The sequence below is a fragment of the Ischnura elegans genome, chromosome 3 (genome assembly GCF_921293095.1).
Source record: "Ischnura elegans chromosome 3, ioIscEleg1.1, whole genome shotgun sequence".
Classification (NCBI taxonomy): domain Eukaryota; kingdom Metazoa; phylum Arthropoda; class Insecta; order Odonata; family Coenagrionidae; genus Ischnura; species Ischnura elegans.
Window position 1 is genome coordinate 124,504,695 of NC_060248.1, and position 20,835 is coordinate 124,525,529.

The 20,835-nt window shown below is 37.9% G+C and overlaps 2 protein-coding genes and 1 pseudogene across 4 annotated transcripts in view; 1 reads left to right on the forward strand and 2 right to left on the reverse strand.

Moving 5' to 3' along the window:
• Positions 1-13: 13 nt before the first annotated feature.
• LOC124156508 (ribonuclease P protein subunit p29) lies at positions 14-10,530 on the forward strand. 2 transcript variants are annotated; one of them, XM_046531088.1, is made up of 4 exons: positions 14-58; positions 223-586; positions 1,078-1,265; positions 10,260-10,530. In XM_046531088.1, exons 2-4 carry the CDS (start codon positions 225-227, stop codon positions 10,394-10,396), a joined length of 687 nt encoding a protein of 228 aa, XP_046387044.1. In that variant the 5' UTR covers positions 14-58; positions 223-224; the 3' UTR covers positions 10,397-10,530. The 2 variants fall into 2 exon arrangements, with proteins under 2 accessions (XP_046387044.1, XP_046387043.1); XM_046531087.1 differs by having other exon boundaries at positions 22-141.
• Positions 9,119-9,231, reverse strand: LOC124156669 (annotated as a pseudogene).
• A 4,827-nt stretch (positions 10,531-15,357) lies between the features above and the next one.
• The window catches only part of LOC124156509 (clathrin heavy chain), a 102,087-nt gene continuing 96,609 nt past the window's right edge, over positions 15,358-20,835 (reverse strand). For both annotated transcript variants that reach the window (XM_046531090.1, XM_046531089.1), the window contains exons 30-32: positions 19,964-20,185; positions 18,625-18,700; positions 15,358-17,411 (exon numbers count right to left, since the gene is read on the reverse strand). In XM_046531090.1, coding sequence (XP_046387046.1) covers positions 17,275-17,411; positions 18,625-18,700; positions 19,964-20,185 — 435 coding nt within the window. In that variant the 3' untranslated portion in view covers positions 15,358-17,274. The remainder of the gene's footprint in view (positions 17,412-18,624; positions 18,701-19,963; positions 20,186-20,835) is intronic.

Below are 20,835 nucleotides of genomic sequence, written 5' to 3' on the forward strand. Positions count from 1 at the left end.
CGTCGAGGTAGGGAAGGGGGTGGGTGCCCATGTTGTTGTGCGGTGAGCAAAGATTATTGTGAGTCTTCGACCGACGTGGTTTGAGCCTTACTCGCTGAAAATATTATTACGCACACTCTCACTACGATAAGATGGATCCACGTAATATTAGTCTTGTTTTAAATTTCTATTGTACTTTCCTATGTCATATTTTACCTTACAAATTTTGATTTTTGTTTGCAGGAATGCTTTACTCTAAGCTTCCTGCAGAAGTTGCACAAAAACTGCGACTGAATCAGAGTAGTGAAGAAACAGGTCAGTCGCTTTTGCAGCGCTTCCTCGAGACCAGTTTACCTGAATCTGATCAGAAAGGTATAGATAAGGAATTAAAAAGAAATATTATACTTTGTAAACTAAGGAATGCTGACAGCCGTAAAATATCACAGAGGAATGCCAAGAAAGAGCTATCTTTGAGAGAAAAAAGGAAACTCGGTTTATTCAAAATTAAAAAGTATTCGTTTAAGTTCCGTGACTTCATCGCATTACACGAGTTATGGAAAGATTACATGAATAAATGTTTGGCGGTGGAATTCCTGGAGAAAACAGGGTAAGCCTTTTTCACTTATTCTGATTCTTGCATCACTTTATCCAATGAATTGTAAACGACTGTTCACATGTTTAATACATTTCCCTTATCCACTCAATCGTCTTACTCTTTCGTTGTTGTGTAAAATTACTTCAAAAATGTGTACTGGGACACTGAATTCACACACATACGCAAAATTTACCTAATCTGTACACTTGAAGTGTTCCATAATACACAGAATGCGCACAGTTCGTGTTCAAAAAATTTCGCCAGGGGTACGATTCTTTGCTGAAGTATAGTGTTGAAAAATTCTCATAGATAATGCCAATGGAAAATTGTTTTTTTCCCCATTGCACGATGGAATGGTTTATGTCAAGTACCTTGTTGAAATTTTCTTTGTGAAAAGACATACGATGTTCTTTGGGGCTAAATTAAGTTCTTTTTGTCGTCTTTAGTCCAAATTATGGCGCCCTTTTCAAGGTAATACTGGCCTGTGTTCATTTTTCTTGCAGGTGGACAGCTAGTCCCGAAGACAAGCGTTGGCCTCAGTTCACTCAGAGTTTACTGAAAGCCGATTACCATGGGGCATATGTTCAAGTGGTGAGGTCCAAATGTAGTTCTTTGGTTGGATTAGGGGGGATAATCATTTTTGAAACAAGAGGCACTTTCAAAATAATTGGAGAAGACGATATTGTTAGAGGTAAGGAGAACTTTTCTTCCCCTTAGCATTTTCTCAGCACAATTCCATCTTAAAAGGTGGCATAACTCGATCATCTTTAGGGTGAGCGCTTGTTTTGCAATGCACCTGGCAGCCCTAGCACATACTTGTGAAGTCACACTTTTGGCAGCAAGAAGGAGCCTTCATACCCGAAAATTTCTAGCATTGAAAAAATCACGAAGCATTTTTATTAATTTGGCATATTCAACAACTCTGAGAATATCTTGCAATCCATAATCAGTAATTAAGGTGACCTGAACCACTTCGAAATTGTTGATTTATAAATAAGTTCAATATTACTACAGTGAAAATGTCAAAATATGAGTGAGCTTATTCTGTACACATGTATCAAACATTTATTTCAACACGAGAAGGTTAAGGTGCTTCTTTACATCCAGAACCAGCACACAAGAATTAGCTTGTGACCATGCATGTCTACTTGTCTTCAATGGGAAATATGAACAACCAAAAATGACAACAACCAGTGCAATAGACATACCACTGATCAATATTTCCATCACTCAAAAGATGATCATCTTAACTCTTTCGCGCCGAATGCTGCACCTGTGCGGCGAGGATTTTCTTCCCTAAACTACGAATGCTGCACCTGTGCGGCGTGAATTTTCCTACCCTAACCAACAAATTCGCCTGCGCGGAACAGGTCAAAAAAAGTGACTGTGGCGGACACAATAGACCCACGGACGTAATCGCCCCTCGTGATCCGCCTTAGCGCTAGCCCAATCCCTTCTTCGGGTGCTCAGGTCGACCCTTTCCCATCCTCTCCACGCGTTCAACTACTGTTATTTGCAGTGTTTTTTCCAGAAAATATTTGTTGCGCACTTTTAAAATACAATGCTAGAAATGAATTCATCTTTTTTTTGGAAATTTCAAACAAAATTCTAACATTAATATCAATGGAGTTATAGAACAAGTAGTAAATATACTAAATACGTCTATATCAACATTAGAACTTCGTTTAAAATGTCTGCACGCTCAGAAAAAAAACCAAATTCATTTTGAATGCAAAAAAATCTGTGGGAACAACAAATATTTGCATATATTTAACATTAATATTTTAGCCAGTTGACCTCGGACTCATGCTGGGAAGGGGCTTTTAATCCTTCGAGGGCCTGGGACAGAGGCGCGAAAGGGTTAATTATCTTAAATATTAGTAAGTAATCGAGTAAATGTAATCAAATTACTTATAGCTATCACATTTGCCATAATTTTTACTTTTAATGATTAATTTTTACGAAATGTATTTTTTATTTGTATTTTACTCCTTACAGTGAAAGAGGAATCGTTACTTTCGTTGTATTCATTACTTGCTACTAATCGACGATTGCTTTACTGATTCCACTGACTTACCTAGGCCTACAAATAACTTCTAGTCCCTGAGTACCATAATTTTCTTGTTCAGGCTCAGCCACTTTTATATCGTGTGATGGTACAAAATATGACACCTGTGGTGGTGCTACACCAGTTATAATTGAATTTATCGCAAGTGAAATTGCAATTAGCAATTTCTATGACTCTATTATTCCACATTTTTGCTCCAATATTCAGTAGTGGTCTCTAGAGTGGACAGTCTTACAATAAGTAATTGTAACTGTAATCTTAGAGATTACTTTTTAAAGTCAGTAATTTGTACTAATTTCTTTTCTTAATTTACGAAGTAACTGTAATTTATATATATAAAAGTAACCAAGTTACTTTTTTTCAGTACTTTTACCGGCACTGATTATCTTATTGGATATGTATTTGTCCACCAAGTTGGGCATTGAATTTTTCTGGGCTTTTATCCCCTCCCCTATTTATTCATATTTCCTTTGACAAGTTTCAACCCTTGCAAAAATGGGGATGAAGGTTTCACTGAAGTGATCCGAAGATGCATTGTTTCTTCATGTGGTCCCCCATACTCTCACATCTTGTCACTCTGGGATGAGAATTGAAACTGGCCCAATCTGGCCAAATGGGTCAACGTAGTACACTTATACATACATCTAAATGCTACTCTATTAACTGCCTCAATTGGCATGTGGCAGAGGCTGTTAGGACAACAGCCGTTTACATAAAAAAATAAAATCATGTACTGAGTTCCACGTCTAGCATTTATTTGAGTCGTCAATAGAAGGGACTACACTACCAAATATTATGCTTGATTTATAAAGCAATGGGTGTAAGAAAGCCTCTCACCAAATTTTACCATTGAGCGCTGAAGAATTTTGCCCCTAGAAGAGTTTGAAGTTTCAATTTGAATTCCGTGCCAAAAACGTATTTCTCAGGCGACGCCATGTTGATGACGTGTGAACCTCATGATATCTGCATTTCTTGCATAAGGACTGCATTATCGTAGGCGTTATTCGAGTATAAATAAATGGTAGATGAAACGGAGAATTTTAAATGAGTTGGAGGAAACCTTACGTGTACTGCTGTGTGTCTAATGTGAATCTACCTCTCGTTAAACAGAATTTTTAAGAAAAAAGAAAAGAATTTTTTTTGTTGTGCCAAACGACCCAGACCAAGGAAGGCGGTGGTACGACGCTGCACGGAGACAGCATATTCCTTAAGAGATGGGCTGTTATAGAATTTGTGAGGGCCATTTTAATGTAAATCTCTTCTGCTTCTCAATGGGATTTAGTTTTCATTACTTCTTTTGTTGTCTTTGGCCACACATCGCAAAAGTTTGTATGTGCTTAAATACATACGCACTCTACGGGAAATTTTACTTTTTAACTGCAAATATATCATTATGTTTCAATTTATGCTGGATTTAATGATTATTTCGAGTGCATTTGCTACATATTTTCCCCGGTTTTCACTCTTTGTTTCTATCTTGCACATTAAAAGCCAACTACTGTAACGGAAAGGGTCTTTGAGGCTAACCTGGTGATGTGTCAAATAGTACAAAGTAATACATCATAATCACAAATTTGTACTTCATGAAATACTACGATATCGTATAACTCACAACAAGCAGAAATAAGCACATTTGAGTCACGGTACCGCCAGGTTTATAAATAGAAGCACAAATAGTAAATAATAACTTTTCTAATCTTAGAGCTAAACAGAGAAACCAAAGGTAAATGTGCCTTGAATGAATACTAGCAAGTAGTTTGAACTGTCATTAATCGTAAAAGAATAAGTGTCAAATTATACAATGTAATGTGTGACTCCTCTCATCAGACTTCAAACTGTACGTTAATGCCGACGTCAGGATTTTATCCCCTATTTTTTTTTATTAATTAAAAAAATTTGCATTAGCTTCAATTAAAGCATATTAGCGATGTCAAAGAAATTACGAAAATGTACAAAAAACCTGTAAATAAGGAAGAAAACGAGAGAACAAGCTGAAAAAATTATGAAAGACAGTCCCGATCCCTCAGCCTTCACTAGCGCAGCTCAAATCGATGGTCACTTGGCCGCCTCGGTAACCTAAAATTACTCAAAAAATAAGTATTATAAAAAGTAAGTAAACCGGTTCAAGTATGCAGTAAATGCACATGAAATAATCATTACATCATGTATAAATAGATGCGGAATGATTATTTTGCAGTATAAAATAATTTATCCCTTTGGGTGCATATATATTGTGACCGTACGCGTCGTCACTTACGTGATTTGGGGGGAGATAATCACGATCGTCTCGAGCAAAGGAATACTGGAGTCAAACAAATCATCACTCACTCTTAAACATACAAGATATATTTTACCCTTCATGAATTATTACATTTTTCACAAAACAAAACAATAAGAATAATACCCTGATGAGGATGATATGATTGAAATGATTCCACTTCGGAACAAAATAATGACGATGATGATATCGTGATGCTTCCCACCCTCCAAAATAGTACAAGTTACAATACAACAACAAAAATCTAATGTGAATTATTTGGGCCACCATCAACTTGTATCCTTGGATAAAGTTTTTTTTTGTTCTCTTTGAACTTGGCTTTTCTGAGCACTTCTTAAAGTTATTTGAAAGGAAGCGATGCACTATGATCTTGGAGAAAACAATTTCTCTCTTCTGATTAGGGGAAATTAACGGTCGTCTGACCATAAACAGATGATATAAGAACTTTCTTACAGTTTTCTGTTGAGGCTGGAACGGAGAAATGGTTTGTAGCACAAGAAGGTGGATCAGCTGATCCACGGCACCGAGGTAACTCCTCTCGCACCGGGCGTGGGACACTGCCGTAACTCGTCCGGGCTGATGCCAGCGTTGGCCACCAAAAATACTCCGCTCTCAGCTATGATGGCGATCACGCACATCAAAAACTTTCCCCTAATTCGTCCAGTCAATTATGCTCGCGACGCCTTCCCTTCACTTCCCTATACTCCTCGGGAGGGGAAAAATCACAGGTGGAAATGGTTGTGGGGAGGGAGGGTGATTTCACTGGGGCCGGAAATAAATGGGTCACTAGCTGGTCCTGGATAACTGGGGCCAACACACCGGCCACCATACACATGACTCATTCACTCTCTCACATACACACGTCGCAGGACGCTATGTCCGACCCCAAGACTAACCCCTGCTCGAGTCGTCACGGTAGCGTGAGCAAAAACAAAAAATGCCCATTCGGCAATTATAATTAGAAAAAAAATACTTTCTGTACGGTTCGCTACAATATATATTCACTCACAAGCGGAATGTTAGTGGAGCACAGTAGAAAACTACGAAAGTAGTATAGGATACTAAATTTCCTTTAGAATCGTAAGTGGTGGCACAAACTTTGTCCTAAAACTTTTGAAAGTGACTGCACATGTAACTCAGATGTAAATATATGGGAACCAACGGATATTTTCACATAAAAATCCCCATGTCTGAGTTCCTCTATCATTTTGATGACAACTGTTTATCATTTTTAATAGTACGAAACTGACTTGAAGAAGTATCAGGAGCACAGTTGACAAATTCGAGGCCTCTGCTTTAAAAATGCTGTTCCAACGAAATTTGAATGGTAATCCTAAAAGAAACAGCTATAACTATAGCACATTTTTTAATTTATTTCATAATTTACTTCCGGAAACTAAAAACCATTAATAAGTAAAGGATTTTACGATGGTATGTCCACAAATTAAAACATCCACTATGATTGCCGTGATTACTGTCTCTATCAAAACTGTAAACATTCATCTTAAGAAGCTTCATTTCAATGAAATTATTCATTTTGAGACAAAAGAATTGTTCATCGAGCCTCAGTTGATAATGTTAGCTCATTTCGAGAATCAGCCAGAACAAAATTAACGTTTTTTTTCACCATGATGATAAAATTTTGGCCACTATTTCCACGAACCCAATGTTTTTACGGCTTATTGAAGCGTTAATCCCGCGGCATTCATGAGGTTCACACGTCACACGGCGTCAGCCAATAGAAGTACGTTTCGCGTCGTGGGCGTGGCCAAAGCTCCTAGCGGACTTTTAAAGCTACTTATCTCGGTTAAAAATCGAATTTGGCTCTGAAATTTGGCGTGCGTATTTTTCATACACATCTTTTTGGTTTTAAATAAAGAAATCCAATTTCTAATTTTGAGTGTTCCCTCCTATTGTTTGGGGAAAAATAAAGTCCTATACTTTTTCGTACAGCGGAACATCTCTCTTAATTTATCGTTTCTTTCTGAACCATAAATGTAGTGAGGTTCTAAGAGCCATAACAAGAAACCCTGGAGAAACTTCATTCTTTCAAAAGAATGAAGTTTCTCCAACTTTGGAATTTCTGGAACTTTGGAATTACAGTGGTATTCATTTATGATCCATGTGGCAGGAATGCTATGCATTTCAAATTTTCTGCTATAACTGATTAATCAAATACCCTCATGTCTTGCTCTTGCTATCAGTACAAATCAAAATCCCAATGTATGTAATCAGTCTTGCAGGCTCAGGTATCCCCTTGAAACTATAAGAATGTCTGGTTCAATATATTAGTTTGCATCGAAAAGTGCAAAGTTCAATTGCCAGCAGGGGCGGATTCAAGGTGGGTGGCAATATAGCTTATCCAATGGCTCATAATTTTCCTTTAAAAAATACATCCCAATTTGTGAAACAAGCAAAATTCCTTTAAAAATACTTTTTGGCCCCATCACTTTGGATTATGTAAATGAGTTGTACGTGTAGTAAATTTGTCGGTAGGACAACTTTGTTTGAGATGGAACTTATGTAGAGGAGAAAATGTCTATTGCAGTAGTTTCTCATTCAATTCGCGCTCTCATTGAGAAGTAGTCTTGTAGTTTGTCAGTGACTGCCTGGACTCCCAGTTCATCTCTTATTTGGGTTTTTCTTATTTTATCCAATCTTGTACAGCCTTTTACATTGGAAATTAAATTTTTACTAATCGTAAAAATTTAATTTCCAATGATTCTATCTGCCTTAATTCATTCTTTTTTGGTACCCAACATTCTGATCCGTAGAGAACAGTAGGGACTGCCATCACTTTGTAAAATTTTATTTGTTTCTTTTCTTGTTTTGTTTTTTAGAGTTCTTCTAATTGTGCCACATATTCTCTGGAAAGTGTTGACCTTTTTTACAATATCTTTTTCCTCGTCATATGTTATATCCTAAGCACTGGAAGTGCGACACTTGCTCCAAGACTTGATCCTCAATAACAATTTTTGTTCGTATCAGGTTGCTTCCTAAAAATGCTATAGTCTTTGTTTTTGAAATTCTCAGGTTGTATAGTTTGCTCAACTAACCTGCCCATGTAAAACCTTCTTTAACTCATATGCTTCACAGAGAGCCTCGGAATAGGTTAGGATTTTGTCAAGTAATTATCATATTTCTCAGGATTCAGTCCCCTCCCCAATTGTGAGGATTCAAATCACTCTAAAGTGGTCGCCCCAATCTCTTCTATCTCAGAGATTTTGGACGAAAAAGTGAGATTTTATGTGGAGCAATTAGGTTTGTTCGTGCAATCCGGCCCGAAGGTGGTGCAGAAGAAGTGCACGCGGGGACGTGTGCCCTGGGTTATGATGAAATGAAAGGCGAGGACATCTTCAATCGAATTTGGTTTATTCGCGCGCAACTTGCGGGGAAGCGCACGCCGAAACTCTGCGTCCACACGCTCCCGGCTTTTGGTGAACACTGACAAACACCCACGCAGTCGGCATAGGCATGGATGCTAGGGTAAAAGGGTTACTGACCCTCAAGTAACGACACTCCCTCACTCCAAAAGGGTGTGAGTGGAGTCCCCTAGGCGGAGACCATGAGAAAGGGGGGGGCCGAAAGGGACTTCGCTGGGCCTTGGAAAATCCCAAGGGCGACGACACTCGCCAAAGGGGGGGGGGGGGGGGGGAAAAACCCAACAAGGTTAGACAAAGATAAATAGTCAGATAGCTACAAACTTGGATCCTCTTGAAATGATAACGCATGTTTCGGATGATCCAACATTTTGCCATGCACTGTGAATTCTGGAGGGCTTGCTGTTGAATGATATTTTTGAAAATCAGTGGCACAGCCTGAAGCTGTATGCATTTCATTTGCATGTGATGACAGAGTGCCGCTCAAGATTGAAATCGTCACTAAGATGATCATGTCAGCCATTAGCCACAGAAGTATTAGTTGTAAGGCAGTCCATTGTACCCATTGTGATTTTAAGTCTTATTGTGTCATGATAGGCACACTTGAATCGTCAGAAAATAGTTTGAAGTTTGTAACAAAACTCACTTTCCACTTCTTATTTTGTGTTACCCTGGAGTACATACAGTAATACATTTAATTAAGAAATAACATGCACCAAAATCACTTTTTACAAATTATATTCTAAATGTCGTAAATAAGACTAATTAGGCCCAATTTACAATCTGATATTATACAAATATATTGCGTAATTTCCCTTCCTGTTCCAATGTGCACAATCAAAAATTGTCTATACATACAACTGAACTCCCGCCACGGAAATCTTTGGTAAAAGGGAAAAGATTTGTACGAACTGATTTGAGTTCTGCCGTATCTCTTCCTCCGCGATCTTCCTCTCTCGTAGGCGCCTCCTTTTTCTCTGCGTCCTTTTCTTCTTTCTGCCGATCTTTTTAGAACACGTCTCTCTTTTAGCTCTCTCAATACACCACTATGTTAGTTTTCTCCTGATCTTTTTAGAACACGTCTATCTCTTAGTTCTCTCCATACACAACTATGTTAGTTTTTCTTTCTGCGTCCCTCACTACGATTGTTAATTTAAATTTATTTATTTAAATAAACAACATGGCGGTTTGTTTACAAGTTGTTGAAGAAGAGCATGCGAGGATATTTTATTTCCCATATTTTTTTGTTTTATTGAATGCGTTCACATATTGCAAAGTTACAGTGGCCCAATAACTAACATATTCATGAAAGAAACTAAGACAATGGGAATAATCAGATGGAAACTGTGAGAAGAAGTGATGCCATTCATTATGTATCAGAAAGATAAGAGGTGAAAGGCAAGTGCATGTGTGAATGTGTTTGGGGATAGAGAAAAAGGATTCTGAGGAAGGGAAAGAGAGAGTAGGAGGAAAACAAGTTAGCGTTGAATGAGTAATAATCTTGGAAATGTTTGTGTGTGCGGAATGGGAGGGAGTGGGTTGGTACAGGGGAGTGTTATGAATTTATCGATTGACCACTCATGTGTTTTCAAGTTAACATTATAAAATCATGAATATTTAGAGGACACAACGCTATCACTTAACCAGGTTTTTCATGTTATGTTACTCTTTTGAAAATTTTGGAAGTGATAGATAATTTTTGATATTTTGGCATGCATCCTGGATGTGAAATTTTAAATCAGTATTTTGTCAGATTTTAAATTTTTATGTCTGAGATACAGGTCAATGTTGTAAAGAGTGTATTCTATACATGCACTCTGAATATTTCAATTCGATATTCTAAGTTATAAAGAAATAATTTGTCATGGAAAAGAATATAAATGATTGATTGGGAGGATTCATCGCTGTCTTTCAGCAATCATTTCTCGTCTAATTAGGTATGTATTATTTTTATTTCAGTGGTTCCGAAGCAGAGTTCCTTATTCAAGTTCAAACTGAATGGTTATGAATATGTTATCCTTGGCCAACACTTCTGTTACCGCCCAAGTGAAAGAAGTGTGAAGAAAATAAAAAATAGAGTGTTGGCAGAACTGTAAATCTTATCAGTGTATTCAATGTGTGTACTCATATAATATGTCTCTTATCATTGCCTATTCCTGTTAATTACTTTTTTTACTTGGAAAGACACTTTTTTGTTTATGTAATGCATTTATTAAAGTCATAAAGTTAATATTTACTACTTTTATTTATTTCTACATACATTTGTGCGTCATGCTCTCTCAACCATATCTTTACAAACTAACTTCAGCATGATAATGGCAGTGATGATACTGTGGTATTGAAAATAAGTTGAAACAAATTAATAGATTGAGCAGTACTGTTTGCCCAAACTGAAAGGTGTAATTGCACTAAGAGTTTCCAAGTACGCAAATATCTTAATTTTGTGGCACTTTTTTAGAACTTTTTCTTCAGGAAAAGGACAACTGTAATTTGTATCAAATTGTTCGTATTCAACCTATGTTGAATATTTTCTGCTTTAAAATAAGTATGTAGTGGTTGGTCATACAACAAGATGGTGTATTTTACGTATTTAGAGGGATGTATACTTATTCCAAAATGTTGATAAATTATATTTATCTTCGTTGACAAGTTACCTTATGCAAGATATTGATGTTTGCATATATTAAGAATGCAGGCAGGAAGCAATTAGGAAAGTGCTAGTTGTTTCTCAAAAATGCGAAACACATATTGCTCATCCTGACCAATAAATAAGTTATTTCTACTTACAACTTCAAATTTCCAATAAATAGCTACATTTACTTCATTTATATGATGAAGTAGTGCTGAGAGCCATGCTTCAGTTCATGCAGGGCCGGATTTACCCAAAGTTACACTATAGGCACCTCTCCATTGAGCGCCCCTCCTCACTTGAGCCCCCCTCTCCTCCCCGATTTTTATGATACGGCATAGCCACTCGCATGAGGTGACAGAAGGCGCCCCTTGGAGCGATGCCCCTAGGCACGTGCCTATTTTGCTTTACGGTAAATCCAGCCCCGAGTTTATGGGTGATCATAAACCATGACCATGTTGTAAACATCAAATGCTTGGCAAAATGTATTGGACTTGGAAATTGACTGCATGGTTTTATTAGCATACCCATTCACCTAATTGGCCTCTAGCTAATCACTCGACGTGATGACGGGACGACGACTCGACGACGGGACTTTATGAGGTCCTATTTAGGAGGTGTAGGCAAGAGCTATTCCCCATGCAAGGGGTAAGTTAGTTTATGAACGAAGCACCACATTGGCGATGAATAAAGGTCATGGTGTTCAAAACCTCTGAAATGTTTGAGAGAGAGCAGTGAGAGTACCTCCAACATATACCTTCTCTCAAAATGAGCCCCCTTCTTCCCCATTTTATTTTATGGCTCCAGTCACTTTGCTCATGGAAGAATTGAGTGGAAAGTTGTGCCAAACCCATGATTTATTCATTCTTAAAACTTCCTTAGTTACAATTGTGGTATAATTTTGAATGAGGAGAGACAAGCCCAATTTCTACCCTTAAGAGTGAGTAACTGACCTCTCCACTGCTAACTCCCAATCCTTGCTGCAGACCATAACAATATCGTAAACAGTTGCCAACCTTAGTCATCAATTGAAGAATGATATTTGACTTTCAGAAAATTTAGTCGATAAACAATACCCAGTGCAGCCTTCATAATAAATCCCAGAATTCAGATAGATTCACTGCCGGTCATAAACTTCCACACATATTTAGCAATAATACACAAATTATCAGCTGTGTGTCTGCAGTACGCTCAGCAACAGTATGCAGCTGAAAGTGTTGCAGCAAAACAAATGGCAAAGCTATATTAATCTCGGGAGCCTTAAGGCAAATGAACATTACTTTATCCACCAAGATTTTGGGAAAATGAAGACCCAAATTTTACAGTTTTCAGTCTGCCACCCACTTCAAGATATTAATGATGGAAAATCACCAGTTCACCCTTACACAGATATGTTGACGATGCCATATAAGTTCAAGGCGAGCTTGTAACTGCCTCACGGCTTCTACTTAGTCTCGTACATGGGACTCATTGGTGATTCATTGTTGTTAACATTCTTGCTCGAGATTCCGTCACTCACTCAAAGGTTCTTACTAACAATTAAACAAGAAAATTAACCATAATTGTAATGACGTCTATAACTTATAAATAAAAGTTGTAAATTTAGTTTTCTCTTAATTTGAACTTAAAAAATTGTTCAGACAATATAAATCACAGGAATGGCGAAGATCTCCCTGATCACAACAAAAATGCCAATGCCACATATTAAATGATGGCTTCCATCTCCAAAGCAGAATAATGAGTAACGAAATTTTGAGACAATTCTTGCATTGACTTTAAAGGAGAAGAATTTTTTATTTTTTTGACAGTAAAGTAAAGCACTTCCTCATAAATCCATCATGTGCAATTCACAAGTAAAACTAGACTTCATTATCAAGAAGCAAGGAGACATTTCATTAAAGCAACGAACCCTAGCTTCCAAGAAATGCTAAAACATATTTGTAATAAAGACAATGCATTTAGTAATCTATATTTAAATGCTTCCAATTAAAAAATAGGGTACTAACTCTGCGCATACAAGGGGTTTGAGAGCCAACCCAACATTTCCAAACAAAGAGTCATTCTTTATTTACAAGCCAACTAACAGCCCAACCTTTTGTAGAGGTTAAACCTAGAGATAATTTTTATCCAAAGCCTTTGGTCTTGTTATGCCGAAGTAAAATATAACAACACCCTCATTTCACCAACTACTGCCACTGTGTGACTTACCATATCCAATCAAAGATTAAATTCAGTTTTGTAGTAAAGACCTTCTAAACCCTATGGACCTTCAGAAAAGCCATTGGAACAACACATGAAACGATGCCACCAGCATCATGGCATTGTTCATGGGATGAGTGTTCATTTGTATGTAGGAGAATTTCTACTCTTCAGTCTAAAAATGCTACAAATGAGACAAATCTGCTATCACGCAGGCATCTCAAGAGTGTCCACCAGAGCAGTCATTTTGAATTTTTGATCTGCTTAGGTGCACTAGAAATGCGCACCTATTCACCCATATCGATGGCTAAGTTCTAACAGCATTTATACTTATCTCAAAAATACCACCTTTGCTGGAGAGCAAAAAAAAATTTATTTTCTCAATCTTATAAAGTTTTAATTGAAATTAAAAACCAAATATACATAAAACGAAGTATAAATTTGCAAACAAAGTCGTTTTTTATTTGAATTTTATTTTTTATTAACAGTATTAGCAGTATTGACTCAGACTGGCCAAATTTTAAGATGTGTTGATAGAACTTAGCCATCGATACGTATTTAAATGGCTCTATGTGAAGTCTTGATTCATCTCATTGCTTCACATTAAAATAATTTATGATCAACTTGAAAATGGAATGCATTCCTTACCCACACCTTTGTGAACACAGTCACTGCATTCTCGATCACCTACTTGGATCAGAAAGTTTTGACGGACTTTATTTGAGCATCAGTTAGCCAACAATAATTACCACAGCACACTACCAACAGCTCGGATGCTCGATTCAAAAGGGCTTCCATGCACAATACTAAGTACCATACACGAACACTTAGGGATGCATTCACTGAACAAACTGCCTTACGATGCACTGAATTATTGCATAGGACAATTCATTGCCCTAGTAGTAAATACAATGATTTAACACATTCAATGCGGGCCCAATTTTCATGGAAGTCTTCAGAATCAGCGGATAAAATAAGAAATAAAAATATAGGGAGGTTTTTGCACCATAACTTCCAATCAAATACTGCTATTTACCAATGGCACACACGGTTCGAAAGAGGGAAGCTTGCTGAAGGCCATACACATAATCGGAAGACTCTCAAGTGGATATTAGGCACCTATGGAGGTGGAGAAAGGGCTCCCGGCCCGACCGGCAGAGCACGTCAATTGACGTGCTCCATATTTCAGCTTGGACGGGATACTGAACACTGAGTGTGTTAATAGTACTTACCTACTTCTCATCTCCCCATTGCTTTAAAATGCAATGAAACGTGAAGCCTTTGAGATTGCATCTATATACTGTAGTACCTGTAGTAACCCTGTAGTAAACCCTGTACATAGTAGTTGGACAGAGTACAAGTGCAGGGATGCACATCTTGCATTGATGTTCATTAGGGTAGATGCCATTTTTAAGCATTGGTTAATTGAAATTTAAAAGATAAGTCAGATATATTTTTTCATACATTTTTTCTTTTTCTTAAGGCTTTGATATTCATGTTGAAACAAAACCTAAAGGCCGCTATTCATGGTGAATTGTGAATGACCATGCTGAATGTTCATGCAAATGAAATCATTTGCTGTGTATAACAGAAAAATTCATGAATGAACCATCATACGTATGATCATTCAGTGAAAATTAGAATATGTTCTATTTTGCTCACATGATCCTGGGAATGATCACATGATCATTCACCATGTATAGCGGCCTAGATAAATCCCCATGCTTATTTAATGAAAGGAGAACCAAGTTTCAACTTCTCTCACTATTTCCTAGGTTGTTTCAAATCCTGTTTATACACAACCACGGTTTCAACACGAATGATGACATCAAACCTGAATGCTCCACATGAGATAAGTTGGATACAAGAAAACTTATCATTCCACCTACAGCACTAACTTAACAATCTACTGGTCGACTGAAAACTAAATATTCAGATAGTCAAAGCAAGAAAATTTCCAGCCACATTCTCAAATCTGCTTTAGTTTGAGTTTTCCCACGAAACATTTTTACGCTGTATTTCAACTTAAATTTTATGCGAAGAATTAAAAAAGAAGATATATCAATTGCCTGCAAGTCTCAAGCAAGCTGAGATCAGAAACTCAAATAACCAAGAGAATGATAAGTTAATAAATCAACCAAAATGGTTATCCTTCGCATCTTCACTATTACAACAAACGGAAAGCATTTAAAAAGCAAACGGCCATACTATGACAAAAACAACAATCAATTTTATAGATATATATATATATTTAATGAGACATCTGTTTGACCACAAATACACATTTCACATAGCTATATGTAATTTTAACTGGAAATGAATCAACAATCACTGGAGCTTCTCCTCGATAACAATTCGATAAACTTGGACCTTGCATGCACACTTCATAAAGCCTAAACAGCTTTCCAAAGTTGTGCACAGCCTATAAGAGTTGTTAGTTAAGTAGTTGCAATCAATAATGGTTAATTGCCTATTGCTGGGCAACATTTTTATACCAACCAAATAAATATACAAAGCAAACACAGCAACGTACAACTAACACTCTCATTTGTTTTCTTACTCTTCAATAAATTATGATACAATGATTCTAATCAAGTGGAATCAACCACTTGCATAATTTCTTTTAACGCGTGGATTTTTCCTATTAAAAAAATTAATTACTGCAACATGCAAGAATCTCAAATCCCTTGTTCCCATTTACTATAAATAATCAATCTATTCTCCACAAGAGTAATCTCTTCATTCTTTCAAAGACCTTTGGAATGGTTTGTTTCAATTTATACCCTTTGCATCTTCCCACACTTTTAACAGACGTTGGTTTACTTCCAGACTAATCCCCTCCAGTGCCAGCACCTTGGTGAAATCGGCCGCAGCACTCACGGGCGTGTAGCCGGCCCACAATGTGCAGCAACGCAACCTCACACCCAGCAACATGGTCACACGCAAGTCCGCATCCACGCCAGCCAGTTTGTACAGTTCCTTGCCTTAGTTCACGCAATTCACACACTGCCAGCATGCAGAAACAGGAATGAAAATTTTAAGGGCTCTCAGCTACCTACATGATATTTCTTTCTCTTCAAGGGATAGATATTGTCATTCAGTCTCAAGGTATTGCATGACAGCCATAAATATATATATAGTATAAGGAATATCCTTGGCTTCAAACTCAACTTTCAATGTAGAGCATACATTTCTTTGTTTTTTTCAGTTTCTACAAGATTATGGCATTACTTTTGTTTTTAAATATCCATTACACTAATGAACTTCTTTAGAAAACTTTTAGCCATTTTTTTTAATACTATCTACAACTTTCATTATTTAACAGACTCAAACAACAGGAAAATGAGTTTTAAAAAAGGCCGAATATCTGTCGTCACTTCCCACCAATCACTCTAAAGCTTCCAACAAGAGCACACACACTCGCTCACTGACTGGCACGGCAGCACAGGCGACATATTTAAAAAATCTATAATATATATATATATTTAATTATTTATATATTTATAATTTTTTGCGGGCAGCAGAAGGTGAGCGAGGATCTCAAAGAGGCACACGACAATTCCTCCCGTGCAGCCCCACCCACCCTCTCCACCAACCACACGCAAGCGCCGCCACCGCCCAAACCACTCCACTCGGCAACCACCACATCAACAGTCTCACACATATTATGGGGGGGAGGAAGGGGGGTGTTCGGCCAAAAAAAAAAAACAAGGTTAACAATTAGGGATCAACAGAAGGGGATACAAAAATTAACAGGGAGGAGAAGATAAAAAAATGAGTTATAATCAATAATTCAGAGGAGTAGTCTCGAGTATAGAAGATGGGCCAGGGAGCTTCTTCGATTCTGCATTTCGTCTATGTCCACACTACACTTGTTTACTTCCATGCGGCTTGAAATGGCTCTTTCCTGCCTTTCCTTCCAAGTGAGGACTCAAGACACGCACGCACGCACGTCTGCGAGAGAGATTTAGGACATCAAACTGGGAACTTGCACACAAGATGTTAAGCGCAGTGCCACGAGGATACAAAGGAGGAGGCAATTCGCCGGATATACGCAAATTTACAGGGAAAAATTATGCAAGATTTGAAGTACTGGATGAGATGATCCAGAAGAACCACGAGGACAGCCTAATGCGAATCAGCAGCTCACATGCTGTAGCCTTGATAAGGCATTCCCGGTGGTTGGACAAAGGTGCTGGGGTAGGCGCCAGGCGGAGCCGCAGCGGGGTTGTACGGCTGCCCCATCATTGCAGGCCCAGCCGTCAGCATCAATTGAGGTTCGGCTGTCAAGTGAAAGGAGAAAAGAATGAAGGGCATCCACACAAACAAAAATTTATCATCTTGGCCAAATATTACCAAACATACCAGAGTATTTCTACTTTAAAAAAAGAGATAGCCTCAGTGAATTATCAACCACAAACTTATTTAATAATTAAATGAAATTATGACCCTGAACTGGTAGCCATGATTACAAATTAGATTGCAAAAATTGAATTGGAGTAAATGAGGACTTATCCCATTCACAATAGGGTGGTTTCCTTAATCAAAGAAAACGAAAGGCATTGATTGCGATTCGTTACCCACCATTAGTGTATTCATAATATACAAATTATTGTGTTTTAGAAATACCGGGTCAGACGAATTTTAAATGGTCGATTTTTATCCTCATTTGAAAAGGGCCAGATTGGCGCCCATGCGATGCCACTCCACGTGACGTCACAGGGACCTAGTTTCTATACGAGAAGATAGGAGTTATACGTCGTCTGAGGTTACCATTGCATGCATGAGGCGCAGAGCTCAGGGAAACATGTCTTAACAATCACTTATTAAAACTGGCTAAGGTCGGAAAGTTTTCCTCGTTTGATAAGTTATTAATAATCCTTATTTAAGCCAAGCGCTACCAGCCAGCACGGTACTAGGCTAGCCGCTAGCAGCCTGCGTCGTATCACCGCTAAGCCTTGCCTCAAGGTCACCTCGCAGGGCGGGAGGGGGAACCAGAAATACGTCACGCGGAGAGAATTCCCGACATTCATACTTAAGCGTCGCGTTTTCGCGCGCTTGAAAATTTTCACTTTTCATTTAATCGCGAAAAATAGATATCGTCATTTAAAAATCTAAAAGCGTGAAATACATACTCCAGGAGTAATAATCTTTCGATTTAGGCAATAAAAAAATAATAGGAAACCACCCTATTCACAAGCAATAAAATAATCACTACTCCAAAACTAATGGATTAGAGCAAAGCATGATGAATTAATTGGAGAATGACGACTTAACATTCACAGCGAACACAAATTGGCAAACACTGGCATTACCATTGTCCACTTCATTCGCAAATGATTTTTCTGTTGTGGAACTCCTTATATCTACTACCTCTCGTCCTACACCATTACAACTTCTTTGCCAAATCCGAATTTCATTTTGTTCTCGCAAGTACCTGAATTAGACAGTCTCAATAACCTAGAAATTAATATAAGTAAGAAAATGAACACTTACGTAACATCATAGGCTTGTGGTCATGCTGAGACGTTTCCTCTAACCTCTGCGACTCTGATTCTTCCAACTTATCAACCTGCAAAATGAAGTCCATTATGAAAATGCAAATGCATCCTAAACAAATAGAAGGGCATTTATAAAAACACTTGATTTGAGATAATATTCCTCATGTATCAATTTTTTTAAGAGGCAATATCAGTGAGTTAATGACACATGGTTTTTGTTTAAATGACACAGCAAAATTCTCACAATTTTATGTCATGTGTTTTGTAGCAACACCAACATTATTACACTTAATAATATCAAATTAAAAATGAAATGAATTTCAGAGGAAAATTGAAGCAATGAATTTCAAAATGGCTTAAGGATATTTGGCAGAGATAAACGGATCTTATGCATGTCTAAGAAGCTATAACAACTGTTGCTTCCATCTGTTTTCCACTGAGTGGCTCTTAACATTTACCAATATATTTATTCATGGTAAAAGGAAGTCTTAAGAGGCTTTGAAGAAGCACAGAAAAGTGGTTATTCTCAACAAATTTTTGAATGAGCTAGTGCTGTTTGGGAATGCACATGGCTTTTTAACGAGCAAGTGAAATAGTATGAGGAGGTAGATTAAAAGAAAACTTTTTTCAGTAATTCAACCTGAAGGTTATTTTTATAGAAGAGGGAAGAGGAGGCATGTCATAGGAATGTGAATATCACACATTCAGGGGAAGGGGGCCAGTTCCTTACCCTGGGCCACCCAGCACTTTTGGGGATTATGTTTGGGGGTGTCTGAACCCAGTCAACATAACAATTGTGGCCACAATGTGGCCATACTGTAGGTTGCCATCGTTGCCATTATGGCCCCATAGTGGTTTCGACCTCCGGCCTAAGTGTGGCTCGCCATAAAGTGGCTTAAGTGTGGATAATACACTTTCTTTATATCAATTGAATCAATGAACTTCCATTTTAATAACTTGCCAGCTAACCTGTATCAATAGCAACCGTAATATACTTATGTTTACAAATGTTTGGTTTGCCAATCTGTGGCATTCCGAAGACGATCCACAGAGTGGCCATAGTTTGGCATGTTTGGCAGGCCAAACTATGGCTTGCCGCATGGCAACCACAGTCTGGCCATAATATGGCAAGCTGTGGCTAGCCATAGCCATAGTTGCCACAGGTAAACCACAATTCGGCCAGTGTGGCCATTATTGTTGCGTTGACTGGGAAGGCTTCACTCAGGATTTGAACGTGGTCTTTGACCAGCAGCCAAGCACACACTACCCATTGAGCCAAACACACTCCCTTGTAAACGCTTCCCCCATACCATTCATTAAAAACAAATCATTACCTTGGTAATATACTCCCTGATGACCTGTACAAGGTAAGGCATGGCAAAGTCCATGATGCCATGTCTCCATGCGAGCTCCAGAATGACGTCTGGGTGGAGCAAGTCATAGCACTGGAAGAGGCAAGCGGCAAAGCAGTCATGATTGCCCTTCTCCAGGAACCACGCCAGGAGTTCTTCCGCAACGTCTGCATTCTTTGACTCTGCAGCGTACTCCATTGCATCCTAGAGTGGGGAGTTAACCCAATAAAAATTCAATACACAAACCTTTCAACTACTGCTCAATTCTCAACCTCCATAGCTTCAGTTGCAGCGTGTGCGTGAAAAGACTAAAAGAGAGACCCTCTAAAACGGATATGCTGAGAATAGGACCCCCCCCACCACCCAGCTATTACACGATGGATTAGTGAAATTTCTCATCACAGAGTCAAATATAATTTAGGAGGTATAGTTCTATAAAAAGTATTCCCAGAGCTCTTTCATGATTTTTTGTTGGATTAAGCAACAAATAACAAGGAAATACTTACAGTGTTCAAGTGAGACTGCCAGAATTGATAGAAGGTATAAGTTTTCTACAAATAATGCTCAAGTTCATTGATATGAACATGGACTTGGCATTTATTCATTTAATCTGTGAAGATCTTTTACTTTACAAATACATATTAAGACAGTTTTCAAATTATTACTTTTTACTTGCTTTCACTTGCTGGTAAGACATTTTTTGCCACGAAATATTATACTAAATGTATTTAAAGCCATTTAGTAAGCAAGAAAATTTAATTTTTCATGACAACATGGAGTTCATAAAATGGAATGTTAAACCGAAATAAGACAATTTATTTGACAAAATTTTATTAATGGTTAATCTTTGCCTC

Coding starts and splice junctions, on each gene's coding strand:
- LOC124156508 (XM_046531087.1), top strand. Junction 587..1,077: donor GAATTCCTGGAGAAAACAGG/GTAAGCCTTTTT, acceptor TTTTTCTTGCAG/GTGGACAGCTAGTCCCGAAG. Junction 1,266..10,259: donor AGAAGACGATATTGTTAGAG/GTAAGGAGAACT, acceptor TTTTTATTTCAG/TGGTTCCGAAGCAGAGTTCC.